This window comes from Narcine bancroftii, chromosome 7, assembly GCF_036971445.1.
Source record: "Narcine bancroftii isolate sNarBan1 chromosome 7, sNarBan1.hap1, whole genome shotgun sequence".
NCBI classification, from domain to species: domain Eukaryota; kingdom Metazoa; phylum Chordata; class Chondrichthyes; order Torpediniformes; family Narcinidae; genus Narcine; species Narcine bancroftii.
In genome coordinates, this window is record NC_091475.1 from 162,778,234 (window position 1) to 162,803,706 (window position 25,473).

General features: G+C 41.2%; 1 protein-coding gene across 1 annotated transcript in view; it reads left to right on the forward strand.

The window, feature by feature from the left end:
* Nucleotides 1–544: 544 nt before the first annotated feature.
* LOC138739310 (interleukin-18 receptor accessory protein-like) overlaps nucleotides 545–25,473 on the forward strand; it is a 76,749-nt gene continuing 51,820 nt past the window's right edge. The window contains exons 1-3 of the mRNA XM_069891102.1: nucleotides 545–626; nucleotides 10,987–11,102; nucleotides 20,637–20,895. Of these exons, the coding sequence (XP_069747203.1) occupies nucleotides 598–626; nucleotides 10,987–11,102; nucleotides 20,637–20,895 (404 nt within the window). The 5' untranslated portion in view covers nucleotides 545–597. The remainder of the gene's footprint in view (nucleotides 627–10,986; nucleotides 11,103–20,636; nucleotides 20,896–25,473) is intronic.

A 25,473-nucleotide genomic window follows, 5' to 3' on the forward strand; every position in this document is an offset into this window, starting at 1 on the left:
CTTCAATGACGATCGAATAAAAGATTAAATTGTTGCCCACCATCCTGCTTCCTCTTCCTGTTAATTTAGTAAATCTAAAATGATAAATATTTTTGCAGAATACATAACACATGAAGCAATAAGTGTAAGAAGCTATAATTTCTTCCTTTACCCTCATTGAGAGCCATTTTGCTTTAGAAAGTCATACAATTTGTCATCTAAGTCAGCAGATTTTTTTTGTTCTTAAAATGCATGATAATTAATGTATACATTATTTTACTTGTATCATGAGTAATAGAATATGGAAGAAAACTATGAATGCAAGTGGTAAATCACATCAATTTTCATCTATTTTCCTTTAGCTACTGACTGCCATATCGATAGCATAAAATGATACTTCTATGCAGCACATCTGCTACTTTGGTTGATTCAGAAAACCTGGCAGTATTCATGTGCATAGCTTAACAAGTGCGTCTGGTTAGTGTGTGGGCTGGAGGCTGATCACGTACATAAAGTCTAAAAGGAATTAGTGGTTTAAACCTTTGAAACTGTCAGTGACTCAAATGGAAATCAACGGAAAGACTAAATATTCTTTCACTTGCTTGCAAAGTAGAGATAATGGCTCTATCGGTATCATATAAAAACAGGTAAGCAACTGACCATGTTAAAATCGCATGTGTAATACAGAGGATCTCTGTTGAATAAATTTAGTTGTCAGTTGTACCAAGTTATTGTATGGAATAGAAGTGATAAACATGTCATTCATTATTCTCAGTTCAATTAGTTATTTATTTTGTTGTTAGCTTATCTATTTTAATACAATTGCCCTAGGGATGTTTTGTTTTATTTGAAGTTATCCGTTGGACCTGTTTTTCTATGCAATATTTATTGGAAAAATGGTGCAAAACTGATAAAATGATGTGTTGTTTTTTGATTGTCCAAAAAGAACCAGATTTTTTTTCAAAATATGGATGTCTCTTAAATTTATCTTGCTGTAAAGTATTAATATAGCTGGAGCCACAGCGATGCTAAAACCACATCAAATTGATTACTAGCTATGCATCATCAACATATTTCACTGAAGGTGAAATAAAAATAAAATATTGGCAGCACTTAACAGCTCAGGGAGTGTCTGAGGAGAGAGAAAAAACAGTATTGCAAGGAAATTAAATGTTCATATTCTGTAAGTGTTCAGGAAGAAGTACTAACACTGCTATCATTATAATGGAAAAAGTTGTTTTCCATTATATTGGTAAGTGCTACTTCCTGAAACTCTTTGAGAACTCAACGGTTTCATTACCTTTGCATCAATTGCACTACTTGGTCCATGTCTGATGCTTCCCTTCCATGACATATCTAATGGCATCTCAGGAAAGAAACTAATGCCCAAACTTCCTCTGGACCCTCTCCAATGCCAGCACATCCTTCCTTGGAATGTGGACAAAACTGCTAACAATACTCCAAAAGTGGTCTGACCAACACCTTATAAAGGTTCAGCATTACATTTTTATATTGCAGTTCTCTTGAAATGAATGTGCGCATCAACTCAAACTGCAAGTTAACCTTTAGGGAATCCTTCACTTGGATCCACAATTCCTTTAGCTTCCACTTTCTGAATTTTCTCCTCATTTAGTAAATAGTTTACACCTTTATTCCTTCCACCAAAGTGCATAACCTTGCACTTCTTAACACTATATTTTCATCTGCCGCTTCCTTGCCCATTCTCCCTACCTGTCCAGGACCCCTACAGATGCCCTGCTCCCTTAACACTACTCCCCCTTCCACCTGTCTTTGTGTTATCCACAAAGACATAAATTCCATCATTTAAATTATTTACATACAGTGTAAAAAGCAGTGGATCCACTAGTCACCAGCAGCCAGCTGGAAAAGACGCCCTTTATTCCCATTCTTTGGCTTCTGCTCATGAACCAATCTCCTCTTCATGCTTGTATCTTTCCTATAATACCATGTGCTTCTTTTACTCTCAAACTAAATATGACCTTGCTTGTCTTTTTGACTAGAGTTTACTGAAATCCTGCTGAGGTTAGATGTTTAGCCGAATAGTATAAATTTGTTGAACCTGTAGTGGCCCACGCACGGAGATGCGGACATGCCCACAAAATGGCCGATGTCTGCGCAGACCAGGTGGTGACACTGGCAGTCGTTGCAGGTGACCTCCCACACAGTGGGAAGATTGGGAACTGTGCAATCCAAAGCCGGTGCTCCGATGACGTGGGGCCCTGACGTCAGTACCTGGGACCCATATAAGTGCGATGGCCAGTGCAATGAACCAGTCTCGACTTCAAGGCTTTGGTGTGCATGTTGTTCTTCTTCACACTTGTGTTGCATGAACACTACATTGGCCATCCAGATAGTGGGACCCAAAGATGACGAACCAAGTGGAGCCAGTGATCATCCACGCGGACTCACTCAGGCTCCCAACGTTTTGGATGTCACAGCCATACATGTGATTTGAGCAGGCTGAGGCTCAGTTCCAGCTTTGAAACTTGGCTGCCGATGACACCCGCTACTTTTATGTCGTGTGCGCTCTTGATCAAGACACGGTGGGAAGGGCTGTAGACTTCCTATGGCAACCTCTGGAGCAAGGCAAATACATGGCCCTCAAAGAGCTGTTAGCCCACACATTTGGGCTCTCCCAATGTGAGCGCACTGCCCAATTGCTGCATATGGACAGATTGGTGGACAAGGCCCCATTCACCCAAATGAGCGAGATGCTCGCTTTGACCGAAGCCAAAGCCTTGTCTTCTCTTTGAGCAGATCATTCTGGAGCGGCTGCCTGTCAATATCCGACTCTTGCTCACAGTCAAGGACTTCAGCGACTCTCAGAGGGTTGAGGCCCGTGTGGACATGCTCTGGAGAACGAAGAAGGACATCAGTGCTGTCGTAGACCACATCAGCAAGCCCCAGGAATAGCCACCTGTGAGACCACTGGAGAAGCAAGTTAATAGCCCAGGACAATTCTGCTACTATCATCAATGACAGGGTGCGAGGCCCATCAATGTTGCCCACCCTGCAGGTTAACACATGTGATAGCCTCCTCTATGTTTTGGACTCCTTGTCGGGCAGGCGTTTCCTGGATGACACTGGCACTGAGATAAGTATCCTACTGGCCCACCAACTCCCCCCACAGGTTTCAACACCCGCAAAGGCAAGCAGGGCCTAGCACTCAGCGCAACCAACAGCTCCTTCATTTGGACGTTTGGTACCCGTACCATTCCCCTTCAGATCGGCACAACCACTTTACTTGGACTTCCACCATCATGGGAGTGGTGCAAGCGCACCTGGGGGGCCAACTTCCTTTGGGCCCACTGCCTGCTTGTTGACCTCAAGGCTCTTGGTGTACCCCAAAACATTTCAGACTCTGCCTCTGGGGGAAGTCAAGCTGCTTGCCCCACTCCCAGCTTAACCCTATAACACTTTCAGACAATGAATTTTCCCTCATTCTGGCAGAGTTTTCCTCAATAGAGGCACCACAGTTCTCCATGGCAGAGCCAAAACATGAGGTAAGGCACCACATTCTGACCGAGGGGGCCCTCTGCTCCACGCCAGGGTGCGCCGACTGCCTCCCATAAAGCTGAGCCTGGTGATGGAGGAGTTGAAGAAAATGGAGGAGGTGGGGAATATGCAGTGCTCCGACAGTCCCTGGGCTTCCCCCCTTCACAAGGTGCCAAAGGCAGTGGGAGGATGGAGGCCAAGTGGGGATTACTGCAGCCTCAATGAGGCCACCATGCCTGAAAAATATCCCATGCTCCACATTCAAGTCTTTGCCACTAACCTGCATGGGGCATGGGTATTCTCCAAGGTGGACCTCATCAGGGGTACCACCAAATTCCAGTTCACCCCCAGGACATCCCCAAGACTGTGATTATAACCCACTTTGGCTTGTTTGAATTCCTCCGCAGGTCTTTTTGTCTAAAGAACACGGCACAAACTTTCCAGTGGCTGATGGTTGCAGTGGGCTGGGACCTCCCATTTGCATTTATCTATTTGGATGATATCCTAATCACCAGCCACAGCTGCAAAGACCATGCTGCCCACCTGAGACAACTGTGCATCCGAATGAGTGAGTTCAGGCTGACAATTAACCTCGCGAAGTGTCAATTCGGCCTGGACACCATTGACTTCCTGGGGCACAGGATAAACAGACATGAGCTACACCCCTTCCCGGGAAGGTCGAGGTGGTCTGGCACTTTGCCAAGCCATACACGGTAAAAGGGCTACAGGAATTTACTGGTAGGATAAACTTTTACCACAGGTTCATACCGGAACCGCAACGTATCAAGCAACTCCTCTTCTTGCTGATAGCGGGCAAGTCAAAGGACATTACTTGGGACAACGAGTCTTAGATGGCATTCTAGAATGTCAAAGATGTGTTGGCCAACACCAGCCTCCTGGTACACCCCAGGCCAGAGGCACCTTCCACTCTGACAGTCGACATCTCCAGCACAGCATAAGGGGTGTACTGAAATAGCTCATTGAAGGCCACTGGAAACTCCTGGCCTTTCTCAGCTGGCACCTCCACCTCCCAGAGCTCAAATACTGCACTTTCAACCAAGAGCTATTGGTAAGATATTTCCATTACTTTTTGAAAGGTCGGCCATTCAAGGTCTTCACTGATCACAAGTAGCTGACTTTCACCTTCCATAAGTTGTCAGACCACGGATATACAGCACATCACAGGGAAAAGCAACATGGTAGCTGATGCTCTGTCACGCTCTGCGATCAAGTCGGTACACATCCTGTCCAAAGGAGTCGACTACGTGGCCCTCGTCAAAGCACAGAAGCATATAGGCATATATACGTACATGGCGTATAGGACAGCAGTCTCCAGCCTCAGGGTGGAAGACATCTCCATCGGCCCAAGTAACCTGACACTGCTATGCAACGTCTCTTTCGGCAGCTCCTGCACCATCATCCTGCCACATTGAAGCACCAGGTTTTTGATGCCATCCACACCCTAGCGCATCCTGCAAACCGAACCATGGTCAAAATGGTGGCTAGCAGGTTTGTTTGGCATGGCCTCCATATGCAGGTCAGCCAGTGGGCCAAAACCTGCATGAACTGTCACTCGTCCAAAGTCCTTCCCCATAATGCAGGAGCAGACCGCCCAAGTCAATGGACAATGGCCCGATCACGGGGTCTTTGGGAGGGGTGGGGGTCATCTAGCATCCTGTGCACAGAGATGTGGACTGGCCCACAAAATAGCTGCCAAATGTGGTGATCATGTGGACCTGGGAGTGATATCTGCTGTCTCCCAGATGACCTTCTGCACAGTGGGAAGATGGGAAACTGAGGCAGGAACACTGGCCAATCCCAGGTCAGCTCTCTGATGATGTGGGGCCCTGCCATCAGCGCCTTGACCCATATAAGCAGGATGGTCAGTGCAATAAACCAGTCTCAACTTCAAGGCTTTGCTGTACATGTTGTTCTTCTCCGCACTTGCATAGTGTGAACGCTACCAACCTATATTAAAGGTGAGACTGGCTACAATTTATGTAGGACATGTTCAGATTCCATCAATTTAGAAAGTACATAAAAGTGCTGAAGTCCGTGTAGCAGAGATTTACTCAAATGATTTCAGGGATGAGCAATTTTAGCTCTGATATTCGACTAGAAAGTTGTTGTTCTCCTTGAAGCAAAGAGTGATGAGAGGGGATTTGATTGAGATCAGCTAGGATGGAGATAGTAGAGGAAATGATGTTCCCATATGAGGTGATTCAAAGATCATGAGGACACAAGTGTATAGTTTTAAATAAAAGATGCAATGGGGGTGTGAGGGAAAGACTTTTTTACACAGAAAGCAATCATGAACTTGAACTCACTGCCCATGAAGATGGTGAAATGGTGTGAATCAGGGCTTTTAAAACAAATTTGATGGCCAGAATAGAACATAATTTATGAGGAAAGGGTAGAACCATGGGACATACTGGACTGTTCTATTAGATATCTCCATTGGTGCCATCTTTACTCTGTGATTCCATGGTCTAATGAGCACTTTCATGACCATATTTAGTGTTCTTAAATTCACTTATTGTGAATTTAATTGTCAAGTTGACAGGGAGAGGACTTGCAAGGTGATGTGTGGATAGCAGGGGTGGAGATAAGAATGGGAGGTGGTGGAGGAGGAAGTATACAGTAAACATCAAATGTTAATGGAAATTTTAGCAAGTTCTTTCTTTTCAGTATCTTGCTTTGGAAACTCGTAAAGGTAGTGTGATTCATTTGAAAGTCAAGTGGCCAACATAAAAGAAAAATTAACGGTAAACATGAGATTGGTGGAGGAAAAAAGTTAATGAACATTTTAAAATCAGGGAAATCACAGGAAATCCGCACAATAAATGTGCTAATCCTATCTCATCTAAAGCTCGTTTATTTTTTAAATGGGCCCCTTCAATCTTGAAATTGTGCCTTCTTGTCCTTGGCTCCCCGACCATGGGAAACAACTTTACCATATCTACTCTGCCCAGGCCTTTCAACATTCAAAAAGCTTCTATAAGGTCCCCCCTCATTCTTCTGAACTCTGGGGAGTACTGTCCAAGGGCTGTCAAATGTTCCTCATATGCTATCCCTTTCATTCCAGGGATCATTCTTGTGTATCTTCTCTCTATCCTCTCCAATGCTAGCACTTCCTTTCTTAAATAAGGAACCCAAAACTGTACTCATACTCAAAATGATGTCTCGCCAGTGCTTATAAAGTCTCAATAAAGCATGCCTGCATTTACATCCTATTCCTCTCGATATGAATGCCAACATTACATTCGCCTTCTTCACCACTGACTCAACCTGGAGGGTAACCTTTATGGTATCCTGCACAAGGATTCCCAAGCAATGTTCCCTCTAATTTTTAGTAGTCAGCGTGTGTAAATATCTTATGTTGTGCAAATTAGTTTCCTGTCACAAAAATATAAGTGCCTTGATTGTTTGTGCAAATGTAAACTTGAAATTGTTTTAAGGTAATTTTGGCACAGCCTATCACTCACAGCTAATAAAACTGTATTGGCAGGTTTTGATATAATACAAGTATGATGGCATTCTACAAAGTAACATTAGCTAAAAGATTATTTTCAATATGTATAATGATTAATTACTTCATTATTTTAGATAACTTACCTTTTATGCACATATTTGTTTCCTTTGTGGGCTGGTTGCAAAATGAGTGTGAGAATTACCATTCTCTTCATCTATCTGTCTCTCTGTAACCTTTCTGTTTCTTCTCCACATACCTTTGTATCATCTGCGAACTTAGCTACAAAGCCATTTATTCTACAATCTAAATCATTAACCTACAATGTAAAAAGATGTGACCATTGTGGAACACCTCTGGTAACTGGTAGCCAACCAGAATAGATCACTTTATTCCTACCCTCTGTTTCCTGCCCATCAGCCAATGCTAGCATCTTTCCTGTAATTCCATGGGTTCTTGTCATGTTAAGAAGCCTCATGTGTGGCACCTTGTCAAAGGCCTTTGAAAGTCCAAATATACAACATCCACTGCATGTCCTTGTCTAGCCTGCTTGTGGTTTCCTCAAAAAATTGCAGTAGGTTTGTTGGGCAAGATTTTCCCTTAAAGAAACCATGCTGATTTTGGCCTATCTTGCTATGCATCTTCAGGTATTCCATGACTTCATCCTTGACAATTGACACCAACAGATTCCCAATGTTAGACTAATAGGTCGATAACTTCCTTCCTTCTACTTCCCTCCCTTTTTAAATAGCAGAGTGACCTTTGCAATTTTCCATTCCTCTGCAACCATGCCAGCATCTATTGGTTCTTGTAAGATCATTACTAATGCTTCCACAATCTCTATAGCCATTCTTTCATAAGCGGAGGGTTCAGTCCATCTGGTCAAGGAGATTCATTTACTCTTAGACCTTTCAGCTTCCCAAACACCTTCTCTGTTGATCATGGTCACACTCATGTCTCTTCCCTGACACCCTTGAAAGTCCATGATATGTTAATATCTTCCTAGTGAAGACTCATGCAAAATACTCATTCATTTACTCTGCCAACTCTGCCTCCCATTACCTTTTCTCCAACATCATTTGCTATTGGTCCGAAATCTACTCTTGCCTCTTTTACACTCTCAATATACTTAAAAAAAGCTTTTGGTATCTTTTTTGATATTATTTGTTAGTCTCCTTTCATCTTTTCCTTCCTAATGTACTTCTTAGTTGCCTTCTATAAACCTTTAAAAGCTTCCCAGCCCTCTATCTTCCCACTAAGTTTTGCTTCCTTGTATGTCCTTTTTTTTGATTTTACTTTGGCTTTGACTTGTCTTGTTAGCCACAGTTGTGTCATTTTTCCATTCAATTTTTTTTTGCTTTTTGGAATATACCTTATTTATCACAGAAACTCCAGTCATTGCAGCTCTGCCGTCCTCCCTGTTAGTGTGCCTTTCCAATCAACTTTGGCCATTTCCTCTTCATACCTCTGTAGTCCCCTTTATTCCACTGGCATACTGATACCTCTGATTTTAGTTTCTCTACCTCAAACTGCAGGACCAATTCTATCATATTATGGTCACTGCCTCCTAAGAGCTCCCTTACTTTCAGCTCCTTTATCAACTCTGGTTCATTACACAATAGCCAATCCAGAATGTTTCACAGGCTGGCTCAGCCATAAGGTGTTCTAAGCTATCCTGAAGGCATTCGATAAATTTCTTCTTCTGGGATCCAGTACCAGCCCAGATATCCCAATCAACGTGCATATTGAAATCCTCCATGACTATTGTCACATTGCCCTTTTTGCATGCCTTCTCTATCTCCCTCTGTAGTTCCATGTCACATCCTGACTTCTGTTTGGAGGTCATACAACTCCTATCCAGGTCTTTGTTACCCTTACAGTTTCTTAATTCTATCCATAGGGTTTCTATATCTTCTGATCCATGTCTCCAATCTCCAAAGATAGAAATCCATTTTTAACCACCTCACCCCCTCTTCCTGTCCTTCTGATATACTGTGTATCCATGGATATTTAGTTCCCATATCAGGTTATCTTTCACCCATGGCCACAATGTCATTTCTGCCAACTTCCAGTTGTGCTTTTAGATCATTAACCATATCTCTTATACTGTGGGTATTTAAATACAAGACATTCCATGCTTTTTCAATTTTGTTTCCAAAGAACCCCAGGTTAAATCCTTAACCCTACATTTGCACTTTTCAGATTCAGATTCAGATTTATTGCCAGAGTACATACATGACATCACATGCAACCCTGAGATTCCTTTTTCCTGTGGGCAAAGCAGAATTACCATTAATTGGTAGTGCAAAAAAAAATGTACACAGTGTAAAACATGTAAACAAACAAAGAACTGTAAACAGATAACAAATGAAAAGAAACTGACTATGCAATACAGGGAGAACAAAAAGAAAATCAATAAAGCTCACGTCCTTAAATGAGTCTCTGATTGAGTTTGCCATTGAGGTGGCTATTGGTGGAGGGGCAGCAACTGTTCCTGAACATGATGATACAAGTCTTGTTGCACCTATATCTCTTTCCTAATGGCAGCAGTGAGAACAGAGCACGTGCTGAGTGGTGATGGTCTTGGATGATTTTTTTTCTGCTTTCTGACGGCAGTGTTCTCTGTAGATATGCTCAGTAGTAGGGAGGGTTTTGCCTGTAATGTCCTGGGCTGTGTCCACTTCCTTTTAAGTGCTTTATGCTCATGGGTATTGGTGTTCCCTTATCAGGCCATGATGCAGCCAGTCAGCACACTTTCCACTACTCTTCTGTAGAAATTTGCCAGGGGTTCTGATGTCATACCAAACCTCCGCAAACTCCTGAGAAAGTAGAGGCACTGACATGCTTTCTTCATGATGCCGTTGGTGCGTTGGGTCCAGGAAAGTTTCTCCGAGATGGTGATTCCAAAGAACTTAAATTTGCTCACTTGTTCCATCTCTGATATCCCAATGATCACTGAAATGTATACCTTTGTCTTTCCCTTCCTGAAGTCAACAATCAGCTCCTTAGCTTTGGTGACATTGAGTACAAGGTTGTTGTTGGTGCACGATTCAGCCATGTTTTCAATCTCCCTCCTGTCTACTGACTCATCCCCTTCCTTTATACAACCCACTACCTGGCATCATCAGCAAATTGGTAGATGGTCTTATGGTCAACCAAGTCACACAGTTGTAGGGGTAAAATGAGTAGAATAATGGGCTAAAAACACAGCCATGTGGTGCTCTGGCAATTTCTCACAATCTTGCTATATACGATATCTACTTGTGTACCTTCTGCCCTATTCACTGACCTCAGATTCTGGATCCCCTCCTCCTGCCAAACTAGTTTAAACCCACCTAAACTGATCTAGCAAACCTGCCACCTGGATATTAGTCCCCTCCTCCTGATCAGGTGCAAACTGCCCTTTTATACATGTCATATCTTCTCCAGAAGAGATCCCAATAATCCATGAATCTGAACCCTGGACCAACTCTTCAGCCATACATTCATCTGCCCTCACTGGCATGTGGCATTGGTAGCACCCTTGGGGTTCTGTTTTTTAGCTGCCTTCCTAACTTCCTATATTCTCTCTTTTCAGGATATCCCTTTTCCTATATATATAATTGGTACCAACATGGACCTGCTCACCCTTCTGCTTGAGAATGCTATGGACTAGATCTGAGACATCCCTGACCCTAGCATCTGAAAGGCAACGTGCCATCTGGGAGTCTCAATTTTGTTCACAGAACTTCCTATCCATTCCTCTATCTATTGAATCTTCTCTTCTTTCCCACCCCCCCTTCCCTTCTGAGCTGAAGGGCCAGATTCTGTGCCAGATACCTGACCATTACAATTTGTCCCCAGAGGATCTTACACTGGGCCACTCCCACACTGGCTGCTCCAACTGTGGTTGCTCTGCTTGTGCCTGCTTCACTTTTATTTGTTCCTGCTAATGAATTGGGATTTAATTGGTTCACTAAAATGCTGAGCCCTGCAAATGTTCTTTTTTAAATCTCTGACCTCTGCATATCTTTATCTCTTAGCGAATTGACTGGAAATAGGATAATGAAGAATATTTGGATGATGTTTTTTATTTTCACCGTCGTGAAATCAAGAGAAGCAACTTCCTCACAGCCCCTGGATTCCTCAGATTCGACAGGTTAGATAATATCACAATTTTCACTACTCTCACAATTTTAAGATTTTTTGCTAATGTTTAAGAATTTTATCTCAGTGCAATTATGCCCATCAGAAGCACGTCATGACAGCTTGAGCTTTAAGGCTGCAACATTTGGTGTCTCCTTCTCCATTTTATGAGCAAATCTCATCTGAAAATAGATCTTGGATTTAATACAGATGTCACATAGCTGTGATGCCTTTAATAACACAATATTGCCAAGACTTTTATATGAAGTATTTGGTTAAACAAGGTACTAAATGTGTTGGGCACACAACAAGCAAACTCTGGTGTCAGTCAAAGTCACTGGTGTAGGGAACTAACACTTTGAGCTGATATTCACCAAACTGGTGTTTTAAGAATGTCAAAAATGAGCTAGTTGCATTGTCATCAAGAAACCAGATACAGTAACCTTTTAAAGGGCCTTTCCGTGAACAGATGGAGCACCTCTCTTTTCTGGGCACAAACCCTCTCTCTTGTGTAAATTATAACTTTTTCTTTATCTTGCTCAATTATTCCACAATAATACATTTGCACTAAGCTGCTCAATTTTGTGTAGACTTACTCCAAATAGTCACAGAAGTCAAAGATAAATTCAGCTACTCTGCATTGCTTTACTTGATGTTTCTGGAGTACATTTGGACCAAGGATACATTTACTTTCTCTCCAGTGTGAAATAGATTTAGTGAGTTTGGAACCAATTCATATTCAGTGTATAGCAGTGTTCAGCACCTTAATGACTTACTGTACATGGCTTACTATTAAAGAATCACTCATCCAGGGCTCTGTAATAGCTTCTAGCTATTAAATCGAAGCACGCAAAGTTATTCAGGAGATGAAGACATCAGAACCACGTCATGACAGTTTGAGGATTTCCAGGACCTTATTAATTTTTCAGGTGCTGGCTGTTCTTGCTGGGTGCGTCCATCAGCAAAGATATTAATCTTAAATTCCTCCTTCTTACTTAAATTCCCTTAATACTAACATCTTGTCTTATTAATTGTGCCAATGGTTCAATTGCCAAAACAAATAAAGCCGAAGACAATGGACAAACTTGTCTGGCAGATCTAGTTTATGAAAATAAAGAAGATTGTCCATTTGTAAGTACTCTATCCAAAGGATTTTTATATAAACCATATAACCGTTTACGGCGCGGAAACAGGCCATGTTGGCCCTTTCAGTCCGCACCGGTTCACTAGAACAACTCCACTAGTTCAACCCTCCCGCTCTCCGCCCATATCCATCCAACTCTCTCACCTGCATGTACTCATCCAACCTTCTCTTAAATGATAGAAGGGACCCTGCTGCAACGATCTCATTTGGAAGATCATTCCATTCTGCCACCACTCGCTGAGTGAAAAAGCATCCTCTAATATTTATCCTAAAATTTTGCCCCCTTATCCTTAACTCTTACCCTTACCCTCTTGTTCCAACCTCCCCTGCCCTCAAGGGAAAGAGTCTGTTTATGTCTACTCGATCTATTCCCTTCAGTATTTGAAATACCTCTATCAAGTCCCCCCTCAGTCGTCTACGTTCCGATGAATAAAGTCCCAGCCTCCTTAATCTCTCCCTGTAATCCAGATGCTGTAAGCCAGGCAACATCCTTGTAAACCTTCTCTGCACCCTCTCCACCTTATCTATATCTTTCTATAATTTGGAGACCAGAACTGAGCATAGTACTCCAAACCTGGCCTCACCAATGCCTTAAACAGCCACAGCATCACTTCACACCTCCTACACTCTCTACTATGATTTATGAAGGCCAGCATATTCAGATATGCCTTCTTAACCACCCTGCCTACATGGAAATCCACCTTCAATGAACTCTGTACCATAACCCCCAGGTCCCTCTGCAGTCCTCAATGCCCTTCCCTTAACTGTATATGTCCTATTCTGGTTATTTTCACTGAAATGCAGCACCTCACACTTGTCTACATTGAATTCCATCTGCCATCTTTCAGCCCACTCTTCCAAAAAAACCAAATCCTTCTGTAATCCAAGAAAACCTAACTCACTATCCACCACTCCCCCTATTTTCATATCATCCTCATATTTGCTTAACCAGTTAACCACACCCTCCTCTAAATCATTAATATAAATGATAAACAACAAGGGAACCAGCACCGATTCCTGAGGCACCCCGCTTGTTACAGCCTTCCAACCTGACAGACAGTTGTCCACCATGACTCTCTGCTGTCTATCTTGCAGTCACCTCTGAACCCATGTCACAATCTCTCTGCTAATTCCTAGTGACTGAACCTTCCTTATTAACCTTCCATGCGGAACCTTATCAAAAGCCTTACTAAAATCCTAATAGATAACATCCACCGCTCTACCTTCATCCACTTTTTTGTCACTTCCTCAAAAAATGCAACAAAGTTCGTCAAACATGACTTTCCTTTTACAAACCCATGCTAGATGCTCCTAATCAATCTCTGCCTATTCAGATATGCATATATACTATCCTGAAGAATACCCTCCATATCTTTCCCCACCACCAAAGACAAGCTTACTAGACGATAATTACTTGGCCTATACCTAATGCCTTTTATAAACAATGGAACTACATTCGCAAACCTCCAATCCCGTGGTTCCACCCCCTTCTCCAGTGATCTTTGAAAAATCACCGTCAGTGCCCCTGCTATTTGTTCCCTGACCTTTCTTAAAGTCCTGGGAAAAATCCCATCAGGACCAGGAGACTTATCCACCTTAATTGACCCTAGAAACTCCAAAACTCTCACTTTACTAATCCCTATCCTCTCCATAACTAACCCCTTTGCCTCTCTTATCTCGTATAGCCCAATGTCCCTTTCCCTCGTGAATACAGACGAGAAAAAATTGATCAATATTTCTCCCATCTCATATGGTTGCTTAAATAGTTCACCGGTACCATTATCCAGTGGACCTATTCTATCCTTAACCCAACTTTTATTGTTCACATATCTGTAAAAACCCTTAGGATTCACCTTCGCCTTATTAGCTATGGACACCTTATACCTTATTTTTTCCTTTCTATTTTCCCTCTTAAGTTTCTTCCTGCAATATAAGTAGCGACGATACATCTCCTCAATTCCTTGTTTTTTATATTTAGTATAGGCCTCCCTCTTGTCCCGAACCAACTTCTTAATTTCCCCAGAAAACCACGGCTCCCTCAAACCTTTAGTCTTCTCTTTCAGCCTGACTGGAACAAAAAGATCCTGTACTCTCAAAATCTCACCACTAAATGCCCTCCAATTTTCCTCTACATCCTTTTCAGCAAAAAGATCATCCCACACAACTCTCTGCAAATCCCTTCTCATTTCTTTAAATCTGGCCTTCCCCCACTCAAAGACCTTCACCCTCGGACCCGACCTATCCCTTTCCATCATTAAGCTAAAGCTAATGGACCCGTGATCACTGGATCTGAAGTTCTCTCCAATGCTCATCTCCATCACCTGCCCTATTTCATTTCCAAACAACAGATCTAATACTGCTCCACCTCTAGTGGATGTCTTAACATATTTCTACAAAAAGCAATCCTGAACACAATGCATAAATACTAAGCCATCCTGCCATTTAACTGACTGCATTTCCCAATCTATGTTTGGAAAATTGAAATCCCCAGCCAACACCACCCTATTTCTACTGCACATCTCACCTATTTTCTTGAACATTTGCTCTTCTAGTTCCCTTTCCCCATTTGGAGGCCTATAATATACCCCAATAATAGTAACCTCACCCTTCTTATTTTTCAGTTCGACTCATACTGCCTCCCTCGATGAGCCCTCCAGTCTATCTTGCCTCAGCACCGCTGTAATATCCTCCCTGACAAATAATGCCACACCTCCCCCTCTTAATCCACCAACTCTGTCTCATCTAAAGCAGCAAAATCCTGGAACATTTAACTGCCAGTCACAACCTTCTTTCAACCACGTCTCGCTAATGGCCTCAACATCATAATGCCACGTATCAATCCACACCTTCAGCTCATCCAACTTCCTTACAATGCTCTTCACATTAAAATAAATACCTCAGGGATCTCCTGCACCCTACCTTCTGCCTATCCTCCTCTCTACCATTCTCACAATTGTCACTACAACATCTTTTTATTACTTCCTGCTGTTCCTCCCTCAAATTATTTAAACATGCCTCTTTCCTTAGCCTACAAACCCTCTCCCTGCTGTCCTGCCAAACTTGAAACCCTGTCCCAAACCATACTAGTTTAAATCCCCCCTGATATCCCCAGCAAATGCTCCCACCAGGAGACTGATCCCTCTGGGATTTAGATGTAACCCATCATTATGGTATAGGACCGATCTCCCCCCAAAAAAGTCCCAGTGGTCCAAGAACTTGAAACCCTGTCTCTTACTCCACCCCTTTAGCTACATGTTTAACCTCCACCTAATTCTATTTCTGTTCTCACTGTCATGTGGCTCAGGAAGCAATCCAGAGATTACCCCCTTAGCAGTCCTCCTTTTAAGTTCCCTACCCAACTCCCTAAAGTCATTCTGCAGGACCACTTCCTCCTTCCTTCCAACATCATTGGTACCAACATGTACCACAACCTCAGGCTCCTTACCCTCCCCTTTTAGGATGTTCTGAACGTGCATAGTCACATCCCAGACCCTGGCACCAGGGAGGAAAACCACCATCTGGTTTTCCTTATTGCATCCACAAAAACCTCTGTCTGTCCTCCTAACCATTGAATCCTTTATGACTATCGCCCTTTTCCTTTTATCCCTACCTTTCTGGCCACAGAGGTTGACACCACACCTCTGCCCATCATAGTCTGACTCTACCCCTACTCAGAACTCAAGGAGGAGTACCGATTTCTGAGGATTTCAGACCTGAGTGCTTGTATATGAACTTGTCCCCTCCCTTTCCTCCTCCTAACTGTAACCCACTGCCCCTCCTCCCGTGGCCATTGTGCGACCACCTGCCTGTAGTTCTTGTCTAAAATAGCCTCATTCTCCCTAACCAGAATGAGGTCATCAAGCTGCAGCTCAAGTTCCTTGACCCGGTCCTTTAAGCCACACTTCTTGTCCGTGATGGCCTCACTCTCCCTAACAAGACAGCTCAAGTTACAGCTCAAGTTCCCTAACTCGGTCCCTTAGCCACTGCAGCTCAGCACACTTTGTGCACACATGGATGTCTGGAAGACGTGAAGACTCAATGACTTCCCAAATGTGACACAGAGCAGAAAACTGCCCTCACACTCACCCTGCCTCCTTCTCCTCTCACCTTATTAAATTAACTGTGAATGTCTTACCTTTAGTCCAGCACGCTCGTCGTCAGCCTCTGCTCACCTAAGCCTCTCAGGCCAAAGCCTCAACCACCCACTCCTTCATTGTGCCACTCACTCACTCGGCTACTCTTCGCTGGCCGGTCCGTTATATTTACCCTCCTTTTATTGGCTCCTTGACCAATTAACCCAATGGCCTCTCGTAACTCCTCCTCCTCTCTATTGATTGCCGGAGCACAGAATCTTCACCTCCTCCAACTCCTCGCCCGAACCTGTAGGCCGAAAGCCTGGTAAGCAAAGTTTTTATACTTTTACCTTCCAACAGCCTCTTATAGCTCCTCCTCTTCTCTGTCAATCGCCTGAGCACAGAATCTCCACCTCTTCCAACTCCTCGCCCAAACTTGTCTTAATCCAGTTAATAAATATTGGCCCAAATTGAATTTTTTCTAAGACTTTAAATAAATAACTCCACTTTTACCTATCAAAATCCTTTTTGGCATCTAATGATAAAATTAAAGCTAAATCTGACTTCTTCTGAGATACATGAATTAAACTAATTAATTTAGCAATATTATCTGCAGAATATCTCTTTTTGACAAATATAGATTGACCTAAATGAATTCATTCTGCCAAAACTTTAGCTACAATCTTATAATCCACATTTAATAAAGATATAGGTCTATATGACTCAAGTTTTAGTAGATCTCTGTCCTTTTTGGGTATTATAGCTTTTGAAAAGTATTCTGGTAATTAATGAGTTTGTTTTGCTTGTTTTAATACATCGATTAATAAGGGCATTAACAAATCTTTAAACTTTTTATAAAATTCACAAGTAAATCCATCTTCACCAGGAGATTTACCATTTGGCATAGCATTTAAGGTCTTAATAATGGAGAATCTAAATCTTTATGAGCTTGGCAATTTAAAGACAGAAGTTGTAGCTTGTGTACAAATTCTTTAATTTTCCTTTCATTATTTTTTGATTGAGATGTATATAACTTAGTATAAAATTCTTTAAAAGAGTCATTTATATTTCTTGGTTTATAAGTAATTTTAAAATTCTTTTGAACAGCATTGATAGTTCTTGATATTTGTTCCATTTTCAATTGCCAAGCCAAAACCTTATGTGCTCTTTCTCCCAGTTCATAATATTTCTGTTTAGTTTGTTCAATTAACTGTTCCGTCTGATATGTCTGCATCAAATTATAATACATTTTCTTATTTACTATTTCTATCCTCTTTTTCTTGGAAGAATCTTTTTGTAATTTTTTTTCCAAAATTGTTATTTTTTTCTCTAATTTATCCACTTGTTTTAGATCGTCTTTTTTATTTTTAGTTGAATAACTGTTATTTGACCTCTTAAATAAGCTTTTAATGCATCCCACAAAATAAATTTTAAATCAACTGAATTAGTATTTATATCTAAATACATTTGTATTTGATTTCTTATAAAATTACAAAAGTCAACTTTCATTAATAATAAGGAATTAAATATCCATCTATAAATTGTCAATTTATAATAATAATGAATGATCTGACACAATTCTAGGTTTATATTGTGCATATACAACACAATGTTGTAATTGAGCTGAAATTAAAAAGAAATCCATTCTGAGTAAGAATCAAATTGATACGAATAAAATGAATAACCTCTTTCCCTTGGATTCAATTTTCTCCAAATATCTACTAAATTCAAATCTTTCATTAATGTCAGAATTCTCTTAGCAGTTTTTGTTTTTTATTAAAGATTTTTAAGATTTAACTAACATTAGATCTAAGCAACAATTAAAATCTCCACTAATTATTACATTTTCATTTGCTTCTGCTAGATTAAGAAAAGCATCTTGAATAAATTTCTTGTCATCTATATTAGGTGCATAAACATTCATAAAAGTCCAAAACTCTGACTAAATTTGACAATTTACGAAAACAAATCTTTCACGGGATCAATAACCACTGATTCTAATTTAAATGGTAACTTTTTATGAATTAAAATAGCTACTCCTCTTGCTTTAGAATTAAAAGATGAAGCTATAACTTGACCAACTCATTCTCTCTTTAACTTTTGATGTTCTTTCTCTGTTAAATGAGTCTCCTGAAAAAAAGAAGGCAATACCTACTTTCATCTTTTTAATATAAGCTAAAACTTTCTTTTTTTAATTGGGTTATTGAGCCCATTCACATTAAATGTTGCATAATTGAAACTCATAATATAATTTCAAAAATACATGACTCCAATTTCCACTCCAGCACAAACATCTCCAAATATAGAAAGGTAGGAAATCCCCAAATAATAAAAAATTAAAAAAAAAAAACCCCAAAAAGTACTGATAGAATCAGCACTAATTCCCTTTATGATGAGAAGTGGCTCTCACAACCTTGGAGGGAGAAAATTTCCTTCCCCAGATAGAAATTCAGAAACAATATCAATCAGTCACTTGGGTATGAGAAGCTTCTTCAAGATCTCTGTTAACTTGACCATCATCAATTTCAATTTCAACCTCAGTTGGCTTCTGGCGTTCTGTTAAACATTCTTCTCTCAGTTTAACCTGGTCGTTTTCATTTGCTGTGATGAATAACGCTGATTTCCATTTTCCTTATTGTTAGATAGTGAATTAGCAAATTCCAAAGCTTCAGATTCATTGACAAAAAAAATTGTGCTTCATATTGTCCATAAAAAACTTTAAAGACTGCTGGATATCAAAAAGTAATTTATATCTTTTCTTCCATAAAACAGATTTTGCTGGATTAAATTCTTTTCTTCTCTTAACAATAGCATTATTCAAATCTGCATAAAAATACTCTATTATTCTGAATCATTAAAGTGACTTTGCTGTTCCCATGCTTTTTGAACTGCCAATTTCAATATAATTTTTCTATCTTGATAACATAACACTTAATCAAAATGGAGCGTGGCGGTTGTCCTGGATACTGTTTTTTTTTCCAAAGAGCTCTGTGTGTTCTATCAAGTTCCAATCCATTTAGAAAATTTTCAGACCCCAACATTTCTAGCAGCCAATTTTGAAAAAAAAAACAGTACTAGATTAGTACCCTCAAAATCTTCAGGAAGTCAAACAATTTTAATATTATTTTATCGGCTCTGATTTTCCAGCATATCAAGCTTTATTTCTGAACCTCCAATTCCGTAAAGGAACCTTCTATCTTATTAACTCTGTCCTTACAATCTTCTACTTCCATATTGGACTCTTGAAAATCTTCTTCAAATTTTTGAACTTTAATTTTAAATTTTTCAACAGTTTTTATACATTTTGCCATATCAGTCCATTACAGTTATTTCTTCCTGAAAACCTCCTAATTGTGTAGCAAATTTTGTTCTTATGTCTGCAAATTTTTATCCATTTTTTCACTCATTGAATCTATTTGTTCTGAAATTTTATGAAAAATTTGAGGGTCCAGAGGTTCTGGAATAACATAATATGTTCCCACTTTAGCTTGAATATACTGACTTCTTCCAAAAACTTCTGATTCCTCTCCTTGTAACTGTACCACATATGATCCTTATTCCACTCTGACCTTCTCTTCTTCCTCTTCTGTTGACTTTGTGAATGGTTGTACCTGTGTGTGAGCTCTTTGTCTGGCTCTTGTTTGGCCAGCAACGCTGGTCAACACAGAGCTCACAGGCTCCATACAGGCCGCTTCTGTTGTGCGGATATGCGAAGATCCGTGCATGCACAGTTGCTCTGTAGTCATCTCCGCCATTTTCCTCCATGCTCCAGTGCCATTTTCTTCAGCTCCTCGAGGAAGTGGCACTGGAGACTGGGTCCTTTCCTGAGGAGGTCGCACCGCACGAGGCTGGAGTGGAATCAAGATCAGAGACTGAATTCTCAATGTAGGCCCAGTTTCTTCCATTATTGTTGCTTTTGTTGTAGACATTTTCTTTACAGGTTGTGCCTTAGATTTTCTTGTTGCTATTACTAGAAATATTTAGAAGAATTTTTAAATTATTCACTTTTTATAAAAGTTTTTAAAAGTCAGGTTTTAATTAATTCTGCCAGGAGAGGTGTTTTCCCATGAGTCCCACCTATGCATTCATGCCACACACCCCACTCCCCACCCCACCCCGCCCCAACTTCTGTAATTTTTAACCAATTTATTTTCTGCGATTATTTTGCCGGTTGCTTGAGATTGCCTTTTACTTGAATTCCAGATAATATGGATTTTACTAAATATCAAAAATGCTGGTATGTCTCATTATTAACCTATCATCATTCTACATAATTATATGGAATGTGCATATTGTCATCATTTATCTTTAATACTTTATTTCTCCATAGATTGTTTCAATTTTGCACCACAGGAATATTACTATGTATTTGAGGGAGATCCTTTTGAAATATCTTGCGAGCGAAATGACCTCAGTGATAACAAGTCCATAAACTATTCAAAGGATCTATTATTGTGGTTTAGACAAGGCAAAGAAGGAAATGCTCAACAAATTAATTACTGGAATGAAGTTGTTAGTCAGAGAGGAAAAATATTTTCATCTCCATCAATCAGATCAACTGATTCTGGCACTTACTTCTGTTTCCTCAGGTAAATAATATAATTTTAAAACTGTAATATTAGCTATGTAATGTTCAACGATGCATCTGTTTTTTGTTTGTGTTTGCACCAATTTTTTGATCTTTTTAAGTGATAATAGGAGTACATTGCATGATTATATTCTGAGGGGGATTAAATATGAAAAGGGATAAAAAATAATTACGATTCAGACTAAATCTTGTCACGAGAGATAGAAATACTCCAAAAGGACATTAATAAGTCATCCCAGCTCAGTAGGTGGGAGAAAAACAATGATTGATGTTTCGAGTCAAAATACTTAATCAGGACAGAGGAAAGTTAGTACAGAAACACAGTAAAGAGGTCAGGGTTGGAGGGATTTCATCTAGGACGATCCTCTCCGTAACTCCCTGGTTCCCCTCCATCCACACGCACTTACACCTGCAACTGTGTGGTGCAACTCCTGTCCTTGCATCTCCTGCCTCACATGCATCCACGGATAGAAGCTGTCATTCCAGGTGAGGCAGAGGTTCGCTTTATTTCATTTGATGCTCTCAATGTGGCCTCATCTGCATTGGCAAGTCCACTCACAGACGGAGGGACCACCTTGCCAAACACAATGGGCTGTGAACTTTTCAGATTTTTTTCATTTTAAATGTTAATTTAGACATACAGCACGGAAACAGGCCCTGCTAGCCCATGAGCCTGTATGGGAGGAAACTGGAGCACCCGGAAGAAACCCACACAGTCACAGAGAGAACATACAAACTCCTTGCAGACTGCACCATAACTCTAATCCAGGTTGCCGGTATTGAGATAGTGTTGTGATAACAACTACACCACCTGTGCTACATTTTAACTCAACTTCATTATCCTACATCGATTTGTCTGTTCTCAGTCCCTTCTACTTCCAGAGTGAGATAAAATGCAAAATGAAGGATTGAATTCTCCGGTTTTTGGTAACTCACACCTCTTTGATTCCTTCCTCTCTCCTTCTGGTCCATCCAGATCCACCCATTCACACTATCCTTTCCAAAACTCCCCATCTCCCACCTGAATTTACCCACACATTCCCACTGGATCTCCCTATCATTCACATCAGCCCATCATCCTTCCCCTTTCTCATTCCACTCATCACATTCTTTTCCGATTTGATTCACAATCAGCAATCCTTACACCTCCCAGATTCTGTCAATTTCTCAAATCTTCCTTGGACTGGCCCATCAACACCTCCTCACCTGGAACCATTTATTTCTTGCCAGCTCCTGCCTCCCACCCACTCCAATCCGCTTTATATTGCCTTTCTCCCCTTTTCACTTTCAGTTTTGATGTCGAGTCTCAAACCAACACATCAGTATTGCTTTCCCTCCACAGGTACTGCCTGAACCACAGACTTTCTCCATGTCTTGTTTTTGCTTCCATATTTTTGTCCCCACCTGAAAATTAGTGGGTTGCATAACTTCAAATTCAAGTTTATTATCATTTGACTGCACATGTGTAACCAGGCGAAACAGTGTGCACAGCACATAAAAATCACATGACATAAAATAAATATGTGTGAATAATACTCATTTCATTTATAAGCGACCCAAGGTTACAGTATGGATTGCAGTTGAGGGGAATTGGGTGGCACATATTTGAAATGAACCCAAGTGTTTGAGGGATAGAACATGGGAGACTTATGGAATGGAATAATTAATACTGATTGTCTTAAAGATGGCATGTAGATGTGGTTAGAAGCTCAACTCTGAATTAAGTAGAATCCCAATCTTGATTCAATCTCGGTTGTTCAGGTGAGGGATGGAATTAATGGCTAGGAAACAAAATTTTATCATGCTATTTGCACAAACCTTACCAATAGTTTAAACTTTTTAGACATGATAGTGTTTATTATTGCCTGGTAGTGAAGGCTAAAATGAAAAAAGACACAGCCACCATGATGATTGTCTCCAATGATTGTTTTATTTAAGGGCAGCATGAGCTTGGCCACCGTGTGCGCGGTGACGTCATAACATCTGCCCAAGGCGCGCGCTGGGCTGTGAGCATAAGGCAGGGAGAAATCCCTGATGGCACCATCTTCTCATGGCTGCCCCACCATGCGGCAGTACAAGTGGGGCCAGTTCGCCACGAGAGAGTGCACCACCACACAACGCCCTCAGAACTGGTCTACGCATCCTACCGCTTGGGCTGGCGGCCTGCCATTTGGGTATGGCCATTTGCACCAGCCGCAAAATGTCTAAGTGTGCTGTCTTTAGGCGGTCCACAGTGAACAGTTCGTTTCTCCCCCCACCCCCCACCCCCCCACGTCCAAAGTAAAAGCCTTGCCAGACTGCTGTTCGGCAGCTGAATATCCTGAAGCCTGAGCCCCGAAATGGCGGTCTGGAGGGCCTGCGTCTCTGCATCTTCCCTCTGCGCCAGTGTCAGTTGGGTGTAGTTGAGGCCGGGAGCCAGGGTGTTGATTGCCGGCTGGGAGAGCTCATCCGCCACGACGTTGTCTCTATTGGCTCTGTGACGGATGTCGGTAGTGAACTCCGACACATAGGAGAGATGACATGGCTGGTGGGTTGACCACGGATCCTTGACCATTGCGAGAGCCTGTGTGAGGGGCTTGTGGTCAGTGAATGCCGTGAATGGCTTGCCCGCCAAGAAGTACCCTTACTACCCTTGCTACCTTAGTAACCCTCTTTTCTTTCATCTATGTACCTGTCTAAGAGTCTCTTAAATGCTCCTACTGTTTCAGCCTCCACCACCATCCCTGGCAAAGTATTCCATGCACCTACTACTCTCTGTGTGAAAAACTTACCTCTAATGTCTCCCCTAAACTTTCCTCCCTTCACTTTGTACATATGCCCTCTGGCATTTGTTATTCCTGTCCTAGAAAACAGGTGCTGGCTGTTCACCTTATCTAAGGCTCTCATAATCTTGTAGACCTCTACAAGTTTCCTCTTATCCTTTTTCAATCTGGACAACATCCTGGTAAATCTCCTCTGCACCCTCTCCATAGCTTCCACATCTTTCCTTTAATGAGGTGACCAGAACTGAACACAATATTCTAAGTGTTGTCTCACCCGAGAATTGTAAAGTTGAAACATGACCTCTCAACTCTTAAACTCAGCCTTCTGGTTTGACCTTGCAAAATTCATCACTTCACACTTATATGGATTGAACTTCATCGGCCATTTTTCTACCAATCTCTGCATCCTGTTTATATCCTTTTATAACCTATGACAACCTTTGGCACTATCCACAACTCCTCAAACCTTTACATCCATAAATTTACTGACTCATCCTTCCACTTCTTCATCTAGGTCATTTATAAAAATGATAAAGAGCAGGGGGCCTCAGAACAGATCCCTGCGGAACTCCACTAATCATTGACCTCCACACAGAACACTTTCCATCCAACTCTATTCTCAGCTTTTGACATACAAGTCAATTTTTAATCCACACAGCAGATATTCCATGGATCCCATGCCTCATGACTTTCTGAACAAGCCTCTCATGGAGAACCATATCAAATGCCTTACTAAAATCCATATAGACCACATCTACCACCGTACCCTCATCAGTTTATTTTGTTAACTACTCAAAAAGTCAATTAGGCTTATGAGGCACGATCTTCCCTTTTCAAAGCCATGCTGACTATCCATCAGTAGACTGTACTTCTCCAAATATTCATAAATCCTATTCTTAAGAATCTCTCCAATAATTTGCACAACACAGACATAAGGGTCATTGGTTTATAATTCCCATGATCTCCCTATTACCTTTTTAAACAAGAGGACCACATTTATCATTCTCCAATTCTCCATCATCTCCCTGTGGCCAAGGTGAACTCAAAGATCATAGCCAATGCCCTAGCTATCTCTTCCCTTCCTTCCCACAGCAGCCTGTGGTATATTGTGTCCAGCCCCGGGGAGTTATCATTCTTAATGTTTTTAAGAAGATCAAAGACCTTCTCTTCCTTAAACTCAACCTTGTCCAGCACTCAAGCCTGTTCTATTCCAATCTCACCCTGATCAAGGTCCTTTTCTCTGGTGAATACTGACACAAAGTATCAATTTAGGACCTCCCCAACCTCCTCTGCCTCCAAGCACATGTTGTTCCCTTTATCCTTAAATGGCTCCACCTTCATTTTTGTCATCCATCTGTTCTTCACATACACATAGAGTACCTTGGGGTTCTCCTTAATCCTACTTCCCAAGGCCTTCTCATGACTCCTTTGAGCTTTCCTAAGTCCTTTCTTAAGTTCCTGACTGGCTACCATATAATGACTGGCTACCATATAATGACTGGCTATCATATAATTCTCATGAGCCTTTCCTGTTCCTGCTTCCTAAACTTATATCTTCTTTGTCTTAACTAGCTGCCTCACCTGTTTTTTCATCCACGCTTCCCTTTTCCTTCCATCTTTTCCCTATTTCAGTGGGAAAAACCTATCCTGAACCCAAAGAAAGTGGTCCCTCAATATCCTCACATTTACCTTCTACACTTTCTTCTGTGAACATCTGTTCCCAATTTACTCTCCCTTAATTCCTGACTCATCCTATCATAATTCACCGTTCTGCAATTGAACACTTTCCCATTTTGTCTGCTTTGTGTCCAAAGCTA